Below are 15,541 nucleotides of genomic sequence, written 5' to 3'. Positions count from 1 at the left end.
TCTGGGTCTCCCAGGCTGCAGAGCAGCTGCTGACCCTTGGTACAGGCATTTTCCCCCACATCTGATCCAGCAGTGAACCCTGTAGTGTTTTCCTGCTCCCACACATTAAAAATAGTTTGTGGTAAGATTATGTACTGTGGTTTTCATAATTACTTTTTTTTTTTCCCCTGACTTTTATAAGGCAGATTAAGATGAGGCAGACTTGACTGCATTACTTGTCTAAATTCTGTATTGTAGGATTACAGCTCCTTGAAGCTCCACTGAAAATGTATGAATGTTTTCTGGAGAAATTGAGGAGGTATATAGGAGTCATACAGGACATTAAACCTTTCTTATGATCATTTTCATAGTGGGGTGAATCTGTTATGCTATGTATTGCAGGCCTAATTAAGACATCTTTCTTTAAATTAAATAAGAAATCCACCATTAACCTCACAAGGTGGGAATGCGATCCCTGCTTTTAATAACAAATATTATATGGTAGCCTACATCTATTCTGTAGTTGAGAGAAACCTGGGGGTGGGGTGGAGTAGGGGAAATACAATACTTGGATTGACTAACAAAGGAAGAACATGTCCTTTGAGCTGAACATTAAATTGATTTCATATTGTTAAAGACAAATGATCCCTTCCTGGTACATATGAGTAGATCTCCAAGCAGCATCTGACTGCCTGGTTGCTGGGTACTGGGTGTTTGAGTACGAAAAACATGCATTTTAAATTCATCAATGTTTTTGTTATGTTTTGTTTGCTGTTCTTTGTTAAAAGGATCATTTTGAGATTATTGCTTGCAGGAGAAAGCTTTACAGTAGGGTATTTTACTTGGCTTTTTTGTTGGGAGGGAAAGTAATTTTTCTGGAGTAATTACACTTGTTGGAAACAAGACCTGTGGTGCTGTGTGTCTATAATCTGTTGAGTCTGCTTGGCATTGCAGTTATGAGACAGGGCAGACTGTATGGCTTTGAGTTGAAAAGAGCCCAGTACAGCAGCTGTTCTGAAACTCAGCTTTAAGTCTGTTGAGGTCTTTTGCTTTGCAATCAAGTTGGGTTGAAACTTACCTGTTCCTATGCCCATTTCACCACTGGAAAAGGGAAGGAATGGTTTAGGCAGTATAACATTGTAACAATATTTACTTAGCCATTATAATTTAGACCTGAAACCCACTTAAGGGGCATAAATATAAATAAAAATGTATGTTAAAATGTGCTGTTATTACATGGTAGTACCATACATGTAGTACCTGGAAGGTGCCAAAAATTTGATCAAAAATATACCATGCAGTGCAGATTGTATGTAATTTTTGCACTAGTTTTGAGGGGAGACTAGGCATTGGTGTGTAATTGTTGTGTTTGATTACATCACACTCATCAGTTTTATTAAAAAAAAAAAAAAAAAAGCATCCTGTGATCCTTGGACCTGGAAAGATGGCATTTGTGGCTTTGCAGGGTTCAATAAAGCAGAAGTCCCCAGCTTTCTGCAGTGGCTTTATCAAACCTCTGCAGATGTCCCAGAAAACAAGACCCCAAGGACTGGATGTGCTAGTTTAAATGCTTCTTTTCCTTCCTCCCCTCCAAACTGTTTTGAACTTAATTTAAGTTTTTGTGGAGGTGAAGTCATATTTTATTTTCTAATGAAAAGCAGATGACTGACATTTAAAAAAAAAAAAAAAGAAAAGAAAAGAAAGAAAGGAAAAAGCTGAAGATGGCCAAGGAAAGGACTGAATGAACAAAACAAAGACAGTGGAAGACTTGTAACAACTAGGCAATTTAAGCCACTGAGTAATGCACATTGCACATTCAGCACAAAATACTTGCACTATCAACATCGACAATGAAAGCTTAGTTTTGAAGAGGACCTTTTTGGGCTGTGTTTCCCCTTGGTTAACAGAACTTTTGTGCTGATTCTGGTGTTTTATAGAAAGAATTAAAAAAAAAAAAAAGGCCCACCCTTGATAGTTGCTTGAGAAAGGTCTCTAGAATATTACGAACAATACAAATTAACATCTGCTTCAAAAAGATCTGGCAAGCAAGTACTACCGAGGGCTGACAAAAATCTGCCACTGAACACACTGTTTTTATTCTGCTGTGGGTGGGTTGATATTTATTTTTGGCAGTTGAACCGAGCTGTTATCACAATTCATACATCTGTTTGTTTGCATCTTTGCTGTTAATTATTGTGTGACACGAAAGTTTGTGTAGTTACTCACTGTTTATAGCTTTTTAGGCTTGATCGTAAACATTGTGTGGTGAGCTTCTGTGAAATGCTGGTTCCACTCAGAGAAAAATATTCTCTAAATGCTTTTGGCCTAGTTTATTTTATTTTATTTTTTTTGTCATCTTCCACTGTGGTATGATTTAAGGCAATTAATAAGAAGCATTATGTTATGTCAGTAATTTACGAAGCTGAACATTTGTCCAGATGACTGAATGGGAAGAATCAGACCCTGATTCCTTAACCTAATAGTCAGTTATTTTCTTGCTGTTGCTGTTCGAGAACTTTTTTACGATTCTGTCTTGAATTTTCTTTGGCAATAATCTCATTTTCTGACAGTCTCTTCTTGTTTTAACTGCAAAAGCTCTCATGGCAACATTCTCTCTTCTATGAAGCAATTGTGAATAGCTAATTTAGCGTTGTTTTTGTCTAGCTTGAGGTCAAATCATCTTGCAGATGTCCGCAGTCTTCACAACAGGGCAGTCCTTGGTTCATAGGTGCCACTAATCACTGGCTTCTCTTTCTAGTCAACAAACCTTAGTAGGTCCTGTAGGTTTGGATAACAAACAAAAATAAAACTGGCTCAATGCCTGTGAAATTGTAAGAGACAGTTTCTACTGCAAAATAACATTGGGCCTGCTTGACTTCTCTGCCAGTCATATTACTCATAGAAAACATGATAGAAAAATGTAGATAGAAAGATGAAATTCACTGTGAATCCTTCCAGATTGCATTTTCTGAGGCTGTATACATATAAATCTTCCCCAGATTTCCCATGTTTCATATAGAAGTCTCCCTGGTGCTATGCTACAGACCCATGTTGTGGTAGACACCCCCAGCACAGTGGCCTACACCCACACTGTGCGTGGAGACCCGGTGGGCCCAGGGGATGCAGCTGACCCCCTTCCCAAGGGAAGTGTACATGGAAGTGGTTTTGCTGGGAGCTTGCAGGTGGGTTTCTGAGTCATCCTGGTGGTTTTGGCTGCTGAAAACACCACTTGCCCCTTCCAGCATGCCAGACTGCCCCGAATACCGCCTGACCCCGTGGCTGGGAGTCCAGCTGGATAAACACTTCAGCAGAAGAGATGGTAAAAGCATCATGTGGCGCTCAGCAAAATGCAGGCAGCAGTTGTCGCAGTGCTCAGGTTGCTGAATATTGAAATTAGAGTGGAAGAACAATTTACCATCAATCTACGAAGCTGTCAATCATAGGCACTGTCAAGCTGTGATCTTTTCTGCCTCTCTTGGGTGCTTCTTCCGTAGGTGAGATGAGATTTGGAAACATAAAAGGAAAATGAAATAGGTTCCTGAAATAGATTGCATTAAATATATTCAGAATCAGTTTGAAAAAATGACACATTAGTGCTGGATATATTAACACCACATTTTTCCTACTGAGGTTGTTTCTGTCATAAATATTATGCAGCAGTTGGCATACTTTCCTCACAGAGGTCTTGGCACTGCAAATTCATGAGTATCTCATTACCGCCCAGTGCACAGATATCTCTGAATAGCAGAAAAGTATGCTTTTCTTCTAATAGCATTCATATTCTCATTTGAAGATCTAATCAGAACTTTGCCATCAAAATAACAGAACTTATGGATGTGCAGAAAAAAATCTCCCTCCTATAAAGCTGTTCTTTGGATAACTGAAATTGGTACTTTGAACTTCTAAATGATTTGAAATTGGATTACCTGGGTCACCACCTCCCCCTTCATGGTCATCCCTGTTAGCTGTAAACCATTGGTTTGTTTCTCTGTCAGTGACTACATTTTCCATGCTATGTGACAGGTTTCTGTTGGCAAGGTCGCTGTCTTTGGCATTCACTGCTGTTGGTGATGTGGCCAAGCCTTGCTTTGGACAACTTTCTTGACCAGTACAGTTACTGTTTGTTTATTTCAGTGTTTGATTAACTCCACTTGGCTGGACATGTGCTTATTTTTAGTTGCGTGATTTCTTGTTGCAAGTGTAGCTGATAAGGTAGTGATAAACACATTGCCCGTTAGATGGCCTGTTTGTGTTTAAATCATTAAAACTCTCTTGGTGGATCTGTACGTGTTGATAGGACCTGTATGTCTTGATATAAATGTTTGAATGCTTCTTTCATACAGGACCTCCAGTGAAGGCTTTCTGTAAAAGAATTAGCCAGACTTTGTGTATTTATTTTTTTTCTGAGCACAGCTTGCATACCAGAACCAGGATAATCTATTTGCAGTATTATTCTATTTCTGATCATATCTAGAAAATAAGCTCTAGCAGTGTGGTAGATATAAAAATAAACAAATAAAAATCAACCGCTTGTTAATAATGCTACTTCTTATTGCCTTTGAAATATGGCAGATTCAGTAAATTGCTGTGGTTTTGTTGGTTGTTGTTCACACTACTGATTGATATTCCTTTACTTTGGTTTCAGGCTGAGGAATCTTGTAAATGCAATGGCTGGAAGAACCCCAACCCACCTCCCACTCCCCCTCGGGCAGATCTGCAGCAGACAGTTGTCAGCCTTACTGAACCATGCCGCAGCTGCAGCCATACACTAGGTAAGATTTTAGCTTTCTCCTGGAATCCACGTGCTTATACCCAGAACTCTGTACTCTTGCAAGATGAAATTCAAGATGCTATGCTAGAAATGGTGTTACAGTCGGACATAAATGTCAGTTAACTTAGATGAAAATATGTTAGAAGTTCCCCAAAATGAATTTCAAAGGAATTGAATGAGGCACAACTTCTAATAATCTAGGCATTTTATTTTGTTAAAATACAAAAGCATTTTTAAACTACCCATAATAATTTTAATACTTTATATAACATATGAATTAATATCACATTGTTTTATCTTTCAGCAGCCTTAGTTACAACATGAATGAGACTTTCTTACAATTAAATAAACTGTAAAGTATTCTTGAACATTGTTAAAGTGGGAAATCTTTCCTACAAAAATAACCTTGCCTTCTGACACACAAAATAATACTGGAGCTGTACATCTGATATATAGCTCGTGTATATATATATATAAAATCCAATGTTAAATATTTTTTTTCTGCAAATAGATTATTTTTTACACACACCTCCTGAAAAAAAGGCATGAAGCACTAATTTTTATTGTAAAAATTATGCTTATCCAAACTGAAAGCTGGATAATAAAAAATGAGCTATAATAAAGTTCAGAACAAACTAAAAAAAATCAGTTGTTTTTAAATTTTGGTTGGTGTGATGCATAACAGAGAAAATTGTAATACGAAAAAGGAAATCTAAAACCTTCACAATTAATCATTTATTTATTTTTGGAAATAATATAGTACTTTGTATGGAACACTTTTTTTTTTCTTTTTGGAGGGGGGAGGGTGCAGCGGCATATTTTTTTTCTGCTCCCTTTTTATGTCTTCTTTACTCTGATCTATTTCTAGGCTTTCCAACATATTCCTTTCCTGATACCCCTAATCTCTGGTTTTATTTGCAGGAGAAGTTTAGCATGGTATCACAGAACTTTTGGTCTCCTTAGCCAAGTTAGTTTCAACCTTTCATCATCCTGCTTATTTGTGCCAACTTTGGTTATGCAGCCAGGGTAGCTTATGTTACCCATCCCTTTCATTCCACCTGAAGAAAGAGGCTTTTCATTTTAAAAAATTTTTTTTTTGAATCTTTTGAGATGTTGTGCCTGTCAGTTCCCTATCCTTCACTGGAATTTGTGGATGCTATGTATTTTGTAGAAAAACTCAGCTCTTCCAAAGGTTGAGCTTGATTTTGGTCTTTTAAAAATCTTAAATTGCTCATTAACTAGGGAGCCAGGGAAAACTGTAAAACCAGTACCAGTGACAGGTACTTTATGAAATGAAGTATATTTTTATTTATTACTGTTTTTAGAAAAGGAAAAGTTTTTTTTCTTCTTTTTTTTTCTTTTTTTTTTTCTGCTAGCTGCAGCTAATGAGGACAATGTTTCATTTGAAATAACTGAAATGAGTTGCTGTCTACTTACTCAGACCACTAGTCAAAATCTGTCTTTCAATGGTGTTTTCCAAGATAATTTTCCTATTCATCTCCTCTAAATTAGCGTGTTCTTGCTGAATGCCTTTAAAACCAGACTGACCACAAGATGTGCAGGCTTCAGATTATCATCTGCCTTGCATTTTCTTTTCCTCAGGGAGCTGTTGAAATAGCAATGTATAAATTGCTCTGTTGGTTAAAGCCATACCTGATCTAAGATACATTTTTTATTTATGATGTGTTTTTTATTTTTATTTTTTTCCATTTTCTTTCTTTCAGAAGATTATCCTAGGCATTAGGATAATCTATGTTTCAGGCTTTTTTTTTTTTTTTTTTTTTTTTTGAGGGGTGGGGTGAAGTGTGTGGGGGGAGGGTATTCAGTCTTTAAACCAGTGCAGATTTTGGTGCACAATCTGTTTGACAGCAAGTGGTTTAATTTATGGTTATTTCTGTCTATTTACCTACAGCATGTATTTTTTTTGTTTTCACCAAAGCAGCTAAAATGGTTAAGATGTACATCTCTTGTTGCATTGTCCACAAGTACCAGTTCTACTTCTGACTTAGGACTTCAAATTTGTCATGGCATCAAAATATTTTGGCTGCTGATTTGCCATTGTGCTGTTGTTCTTCACCTTGTCTGACTCACCCCGACCCTCATCTACACTTTTTGCTTTGGTGTGCCATGGTTTGCCACCAGCCACTCTGCTTCTCATTTCCCTTTATTCAGGGTTGGAACTGGCTCAGCCACTCAGCTTGGCTCATGCCTGGATTTTTAATGAATATTTCTTTTGTTTGGGCAATGTGTTGGGTCACTGATGTAAAACTGTGAACTCGTGACTGAATTGTGTGCCAGGAGACTTCACTGTCCACCAGCTTCAAGAGCAGGTGTTATGTAGTCAGAGCCTCTCTTCTCTTTTAAACTTAATTGATTTCTCCCATGTAACAGTGTATTTTCCTGTTGGTAAACATTTTGTGTCTTCAGAGTAATGCACTTTTAAAACTGATTAAATAATGTGTTAGTACACTATGTACACAATCAGGAACCCTTTTTTCCCAGTCTTGTCTTTAGTTCCTTCTATTTACCATAATGTATTTGGATATTTCTTGGTTTGCCTGTCTTATATACATCACTTGTGTTTTTAGATAAACATTGATTTTGAGGTAGACTGTAGACATATTCCTCCTTAGTCTGTTTTCTGACAGCTTCTAATTCATACACTTGTGTATTTTCTTAATGAATTTGCACAACTAATTTAATTAACTTGTTATTTTTCACATCTTCAAATCATTGAAATCATTACATGGGCTTTGTTCTTTCTGTTTGCTTTCTTCTCATGTGCTGTAGCATCATATAGTCATGATGTTTTTTCTTTTTTTTTTTTTTGTGAGCATAATAGTAACTGAGGTACTAGTAGGGTAATGCAAATGAATGGGACTGTAAAACTCTAGTCAGGAGAAACACAGAATTTGGTGTCAGTGTTCTAAAGCTTTGACTTTTAAACTATTTTAAAACTATTTTTACTATTGGCCACAAGAATTTGTGAACAGGCTGTTGAATCATAGAATCATAGAATCATAGAATATCCTGAGTTGGAAGGGACCCTTAAGGATCATCAAGTCCAACTCTTGACACCACACAGGTCTACCCAAAAGTTCAGACCATGTGACTAAGTGCACAGCCCAATCTCTTCTTAAATTCAGACAGGCTCGGTGCAGTGACCACTTCCCTGGGGAACCTGTTCCAGTGTGCAACTACCCTCTCTGTGAAGAACTTCCTCCTGATGTCAAGCCTAAATTTCCCTTGCCTCAGCTTAACCCCATTCCCGCGGGTCCTGTCACTGGTGTTAATGGAGAAAAGGTCTCCTGCCTCTCGACACCCCCTTACGAGGAAGTTGTAGACATCCAGACTGTTGGCTGGATTGATGTACAAATATTGGATGATTCTGTAGTAAATGATATACTACAGTAAATACAATCCGAAGTTCCTTTTTAAGTTCAATGTGTGGGTAATAGTTCTGTAATATAATAACATTTTCAAATCCTAAGTAGTCAATAAGACTTTTGGTACTGTCCCTGAAAATAGGTGGAAATGGCTTCTTATGCTGATTTTCTTTATTCTGTGTAGTAGTTGAACCTGAAGTTTCTTTATTCAGTTATCTAATACAGTGCTCATCTAGGAGAGAACTTGTTTCTTTTACAAGATCAGAACAGACATCTGCGAATACTATACTATTGCATCTAGCTCAAGGACAGAAATGAAATCCCTTTATTCTACCTAGATTGCTGAATGTTTTTCCTTGGAGAAAGCCTGTGGTGGCCACCTCACCTTTAGATAGACTTTGCTCAGAACTTAAGACACTCTATTATAAATGTTCATTTAAGTGGAAATGAATGCTGGCATCTTTTTAATGTTCTCAGCCAAGGTGTCCTTTTTACTTGAAGCTGCACAAATTTGTTGAATTTAAATGTTTTGACAGCTGTCATACTGAACTACAACTTTGCTTGGTGGCCAATAAATATGATTGGTTTTGAGTCAAGTGTTATTTCTGCCCACTTCCTCTCTCCTTAAGGTATTAGAATATTTACGTTCAGAATTTCCTACCAGTCCGATAAGTAAATATTGTCAAAAGTTACTAAAAGGCTAAAAAATATGCTCAACACTTCAAATGGTTTTCATTTTCTTTTGAAAGATATCTTGTCCTTTCAGAGTAAAGGATATGCATACCTTTCAGGTACATTGGCCTGGAGTCAGCTAAGATTGTTGCTTTTTGTAATGCAAATACCTTCTTTTTGGGAAATCGACTTTTTGTTTTAAATTGCCTTCTCTCTTCCTGGAGCCAGTTGTTTAAACCCGCTTTACATGATTGTCTCACTTTACACATACAAACCTCCAGCTTTTGAAAATTACAAATGTGGAACTATATTTACCTTTGGAGCTGATAAAGGAATTTTGTCACTTGAAGATTATGATGTTGAAAGGTATCTTTTTGTACACTTCTGAACAAATGAGCATGTGCAATCTGCAAAAGCTTTGTTAATACAGTGCACACAAAACAGCTTGAATTTACTTGATATAAAGTTATGAGACTTGACCGGTAATATGCAGTTTAAAACAAACAAACAAAACTATTTATGGAGACGATATCTTTTTATCTTCACAAAATAAGGTGCTATCTGTATCAACACCTGATTAGCTAATTTAAGGATATTTTCTCATGAAACTTTCTCAAAAACACAGTTCTTGGACAAAAATGTATGTAATACTCCTATATTGCAACATATTATTACAGACAGACAGGACTTGTGTGGTCTGTTTTAAGTGCTAACACAGACTGATTCCACACAGCTGTCTTCCCTTTGCTTGTAGGAATTGCCAGTGGGGGGCTCAGACGTGGCCTATATTTCAGTAAGCTCTGATAAGAGGTTCTGTTTAAATAAGGTTATTGCAGGATCTTTGCCTTCACAAGCAGCGTACTTTGAGACATCTTGGGGAGCACTTTTGCTGTCTCTCGATAGGCTTTTCACAGGTTTGGATTTTTATTTCATTTAGCTGCTCATGTTTCTCACCTGGAGAATGTGTCTGAAGAAGAAATGAATAGGCTACTGGGGATTGTACTGGATGTGGAGTATCTGTTCACCTGTGTCCACAAAGAAGAAGATGCAGACACCAAGCAAGTTTATTTCTACTTGTTCAAAGTAAGCTGAATTTATGTAGGATTTTGTCATTTTTTTTTTTCACTCTCACACAAGCCAGTTTCATTGTTCAAAATGCTACTCACGCATGTATTGACTTTATCCGGTGAGAAGTTTTCTGTTTTTTTGGCATGATGCATTACAGGCCAACTGTGCTAGAATCTGCAGTGCTTACAGTGTATCATGTCTTATTCCAAAAGTCATCTAGATGATTCAGGAGCTGACCCCAACTCCCATCTATAAACTGCTTCCACCTGCAATTCTAACAGTCTTCACTTACACATTGGGAAAAGGCAGTTGACATAAATGCTAACTACGCAGCCTACACATAGTCAGAGAAGCTTTTTATATGTGTTTCAAAGAAGATATGAAGCAATTCACAGTGAAGTTAAGTAGCTATAAATTTAGATGACTGAGTAAGCACATACATAGCCAGGGTATTTTCAACACTACTTGCACTGTTTTGTGTTCCAGTGAGTTCCATTGACCCTATGCAAATATGCAAATTTATTAATTTTCTTAAATTTATGTTTTAACAGCTTTTGAGGAAGTGCATATTACAGATGGGAAAACCTGTAGTAGAAGGATCTTTGGAAAGTCCCCCATTTGAGAAACCTAGCATTGAACAGGTAAACAATCAACTTTTTATTTTATTTTATTTCTTTTGTAAACACAGACACTTCTTTGAAACTCTGGCATTTCAGGCAGTTTACAAATGCTTCTGTGTATTACTTTAGGAGAAGGGCTGAATCTGTAGGAGACTTCTGCAGCTTCTTCTCCTTTAGCATTGGTATAATAGCTACATTATTTAACTTCTCTCATCATTCATCTTATGCTTTACTGAAACTGACAGGTTTTTTTGTGGGTTTAGAGAATGAAACTTAAAATACTACTTTTATGTGTGGCAGTTCTAATCTTTCTCTGTCTTGAGTGATGAAAAATACTGTCAAAGTTTTGAAATCCAATATTAAAATGACTTTTGTCTTCAGTAAATCAATGAAAATGTTACGATCCAATTCAGTGAGATCATAGTCTTCTCTTTCAAAGGGCACACAACAAAAAACAGCCCAAAACAAAGAATAACTGAGGCTTTTGTAATTCTTAGTGGATAAAGAACATATGACAAATTCAGATTTTGGTTTAGCAAGCTCCTCAGAATGAACTTTTGGCACAAAAGTGGGCCCATTAACTCCAGTGAGACTATGCAGAAGCTTACATACCTCACTCAATCAGGAGCTGAATGTGTTCCCACTGGTGGATGAATGGCTGCTCTATTGTTAAACAGGACATTTTAAATGTGAAGAGCATTATGTGAAGTAAGTACTTCCTTACAACTCTTGCTTTTTACAGTTTACTAAAGTCAGAGTTCTTTATTGTTGAATTTCTTGGAAGACTTCACCTTAGGTTCTCCTTTAGTTTGAATATAAACAAGAACAAGCATATGTAAGATGCATACACTACTAGACCTTTAAGTAAGCTACTAAAAAGGTTTTGTACAATGTATTTTTTTCTCATTCTTCATACTATTCAATTTGCTTAAGAAGGTAAAGCACAGTAACTCTTTTTCCAGCTTATTTTGAAAGAACTTTCCCTTAAAGTAGACCAATAATTTCACCTTTTTGTTCCTAGCAGTGGAGCTCAATCACACAATTTGTTCCTAGCAGTGGAGCTCAATCACACAATTATTTGCTAAACAACAGTATTATAATCGATTTTTAGTATATATGTATTGCAGCAGTTATAGTCACACATTTTGACTATTCTCAATATATTTTTTAAAAAAGTAGACAGGTATACAAAGTGCACTGAAGTGACATACATGTGAAATGCTGACATTTCTTGAAGAAATAATATGCTCTGTAGACAAAAACTTGAATAGAAGTCCTCAAGCCCAATTTTACTATTTTAGGTGATGAAGAAATACATACTTTTTTATAGAGGAAATACATAAATCATGCAATATGGTTATCAGCAAAATTGTGCATGTATTAAGAAATAGAAGAAAGCTCTCTTGATCTTTCTCTGTTCCCTGATTTTTTTTTTTTTTTAACTTTGAAAAGCAAGGAAAAAATAAATTTCCTTGTCTCCTTCTAAGTCAACAAGTCAGCTGCTGTAGAGCAATAGAATAAAAACACTTGGATGTACCTGATTCTTTGCACAAGAGAATCAGTTTGTGACATGTGACTTGCAAGGAGTTCATGGTCTCTGGTATTTGTTTTCTTTCCTGTATCTTTTCTCTTGTCCATGGTTAATAAACTTGAAGTGATAAGTGTTTCAGGACAATCCTACAAAAAAAAAAAAAAAAACACAAAAAAGGATAAATAATTAAGCATTCTTCTCCTGTTTCAAGGGTGTGAATAATTTTGTGCAGTACAAATTTAGCCACTTACCTTCAAAGGAAAGGCAGACAATAGTGGAACTGGCTAAAATGTTTCTGAACCGCATTAACTACTGGCACCTGGAGACACCTTCTCAGCGGAGACTACGATCACCCAATGATGATATTGCAGGATATAAAGTGAATTACACCAGGTAATTGTGCTTTTGTTTGTTTAATGACATACTTACAAAAACATCATGTACACACAGCACATGTACATTGTAGTTGCACTATTCCTGCAGACTAAGCTTATTGAAAACATGATGACTTTAGAGAAATCATATCAGAGTTGCATACACATCATTGTGTTTAGAAAGGAGTGCTTTATCAGCCAAGAACAGGGATTAGTGACCTGTGAGCAGCTATATCTAACAACCCTTTTACAACTCTTGTATTTACAAAGTTGCTCTCAGTCCGATTAAGATAAGAGCCTTCTATAAGTTCCTTATTTTGTGTACTAAAAATTCAGGCAAGTTGTTATTCAGCTTTTTTTTCTTTTTTCCTTTTTTCCCTGAAAAACCTCAGCTCCATAAAAGAGAAGAGTAAAAACCCATGTAAGTTCAGACTGTGGCTGGTGATGCTGCTCCATGTCTGACTGTGATGCTTTCATGTGACAAGTCCTGAGATCGTGTGAGGCAGGGCACTGATCCATATGCTGTCCCTCTGCCAGTTCACACCTCTCCCACAAAACTGGAAGTGTTTTAATTGTTTACTAGCAGGTGTTATGTCACAACTGGTAGACCCTAACCTGCCATAAAGCCTGTCCATGAAGAGTTATCTCATCAAGATTTGTCCATGCACCGCAACATGAAGTTGCCTTCCATTTAGTAGCACAGCATCCTGGTTGGTTTGACTGAGACATTATTTTGCCCAGATCGCACCTGTGCCACTGGGAGACTTGGCAATTTACAGACTTGTCTCCTTGAATGACTACCTAAAGTCATAAAGGAGAGGAGCTGATGATCCATGGGGCTCTTCATTTGGCACATCTTCACCCTCAGTTTGTGTCTGATAAAGATGTAGTAACCATGGTTGGCTGGAGTTGACATTTTCAGGAATCAATAGCTAGCATTGGCTCTGGTTGGTGACTTGTGTTGTTAATCGTTTCATTAACTGCAGTTTCTCAGCCCTTCCTGTCCACAGTCCCTAAGGCTTTCTCAGACACAAAGTGATGCCTCTTTCCATCTAGTTCCAACTTCTCAGATTAAGCTTCTTCCTTCCTCTTGGCTCACTCCCTGCCCTGTCACTAGAGACAGTGCTATGGGTTCTGAGCAAGCAGAACCTGTACACCAAAGGCACACAGTGTGAATTCTTGCACTGAATTGAAACCTGGATGATTTTAGTGTACCTTTATAAGTTTTACACGTCCTTGTACTTTGAGAAGAGTGCTTTATCAACCATGAGCATAGAGCAGAGGCGTCTGGACAATTCTATCTAACAACGCTTTTGCATCTCTTATGTTTGCAAACTTATTCTCAGTCTGACTAAGATATGAGAGCTTGGCGGAGGGTTTTGCAAGAAGCTGTACTTTAGAGAATGAGACAAGCAGTGTAGAAGCCAGCGCAATCTATTTATGTCCATATATCCAGTTCTTTTCTGTTTTCGTTGTTGGAGTTTTCATAATGGTTGTGGTCTGATTCTCTTAAAGGTACAGATACAACTGTCTCTGTTCACTTACACACGGATACTGAAACCTTAAAAAATTAAAATTATAAAATCATGACCTACATAGTGGATGTGGTCCTGAATTACCTTTTCAGTACCATAATCCCTTTTTCCAAGAACAGTAACATGACAAGCTATATTTTAATACGTACTTCTTAATACAAAACTCGTTATGGAGAGAGTTACTGGTAAAGTAGAGCATTGAGTCAGGGCTAGTGCAAAGAAGCCAGCTGATGGGAGACCAGGATGCAAGTGCAGTTGGTTTCGGGTGGAACTGGTTAGAAATGTCACTTCTTTTGTGTATATGTAGGGAAATGTAGAAGTTTAAAGAAGGGAAAATGGGACAGGGTAGCGGTGAAATCTTTGGACTCACAGGCAAGAGGTGCAAGAGGTTTCATTAATGACTCATGGAGAGAATCCCTGACATCAACACAAATTTTATGTGATATATGGGTATTGTCTGGCACAAGCACTTCGTGGAAACTGGGGCACAGACAAAAAGAATATATGGAGACTTAAAAGGACTTGCTTGCCATTTTTCTTAAATAAAAAAGGAAAAAAAGAAAAAAGAAAAAGAAAAGGCAATATAAATGCCACTTAACTCTGTCCAGACTTGATTTGGAGCTGATTGATACTTTCATATAGCTCTCAGATGCATTATAAATGATGTAGGTAGTGCTTTTATTGCATTAAGTTATTAATTCATATGTTAGACGGTGGTAATTATCTGTCTTTTTCCCCCTCACAGGTGGCTTTGTTATTGCAACGTCCCTCAGTTCTGTGACAGTCTACCTCGGTATGAAACCACACAGGTTTTCGGTAGGACGTTGCTTCGCTCCGTTTTTACTGTAATGAGACGGCAGCTGCTGGAACAGGCCAGGCAAGAAAAAGACAAGCTTCCTCAAGAAAAACGAACACTAATCCTCACCCATTTCCCAAAGTAAGGGGTCATAATTTAACTGTGTTCAGGGCTAACTGCTAGCATGCAACTTGATGTGGAAATGGAAAAGTGTGAATAGGTTTCTTATCTGCAGCTTAAAATCATTCATTCTTTTATTCAGTAACAAATAGATACTAGAGCTTTTTTTCTGCCATAGCTCAAACTAGTGTATTTTATTTACACAACAATTTGCTTTAGTTGGTTCTAGGGCTTTTCTTTTTAAGTAGGGTTATTCATCTAGCCAGGGGACTGAACTCTATTAGAATTGATTATTGGTCACTTACCTTATTTTCTGTAGACCTTGGAAACAACATAGGTCAAGCTCTCCAAAAACACATGCTTGCCTCTGCTTTTGTGATGGAGCAGAAAAAAAATGGGGTGTGGCACTGGAGTTTATTTACAGTTAAGCATTTCGGTTTAATGCAAGATAGGAGCAGGGAAGAAAGTAGTCACCCCACCTTCAGAAGAGATGAAAAGATAAATGATGAAATATTAAAATAAAAAAAAAACAAACAACAGATGGTAGTCAATGTGAAGCTGCATCAGTGAATCTTAAACTCATAAATTTAGTATTGATCACTTGATCACTTGTTCCTGTACTGGAGTATTGATGATAATCTCAAACAACGATTGGATTTAGGTGTATGTGGGAGAATGAGTTTTCCTGA

The 15,541-nt window shown here is 37.1% G+C and overlaps 1 protein-coding gene across 5 annotated transcripts in view; it reads left to right on the top strand.

Moving 5' to 3' along the window:
• The window catches only part of KAT2B (lysine acetyltransferase 2B), a 49,056-nt gene that overhangs the window by 8,068 nt on the left and 25,447 nt on the right, over nt 1–15,541 (top strand). For all 5 annotated transcript variants that reach the window (XM_072033488.1, XM_072033487.1, XM_072033485.1 and 2 more), the window contains 5 exons: nt 4,625–4,751; nt 9,746–9,891; nt 10,428–10,517; nt 12,239–12,420; nt 14,682–14,873. In XM_072033488.1, the coding sequence (XP_071889589.1) occupies nt 4,625–4,751; nt 9,746–9,891; nt 10,428–10,517; nt 12,239–12,420; nt 14,682–14,873 (737 nt within the window). The remainder of the gene's footprint in view (nt 1–4,624; nt 4,752–9,745; nt 9,892–10,427; nt 10,518–12,238; nt 12,421–14,681; nt 14,874–15,541) is intronic.

The sequence above is a fragment of the Anas platyrhynchos genome, chromosome 2, assembly GCF_047663525.1.
Source record: "Anas platyrhynchos isolate ZD024472 breed Pekin duck chromosome 2, IASCAAS_PekinDuck_T2T, whole genome shotgun sequence".
Classification (NCBI taxonomy): Eukaryota; Metazoa; Chordata; class Aves; order Anseriformes; family Anatidae; genus Anas; species Anas platyrhynchos.
The sequence above is the reverse complement of the archived record's forward strand: the minus strand, read 5'-3'. Positions and strand labels throughout refer to the sequence as shown.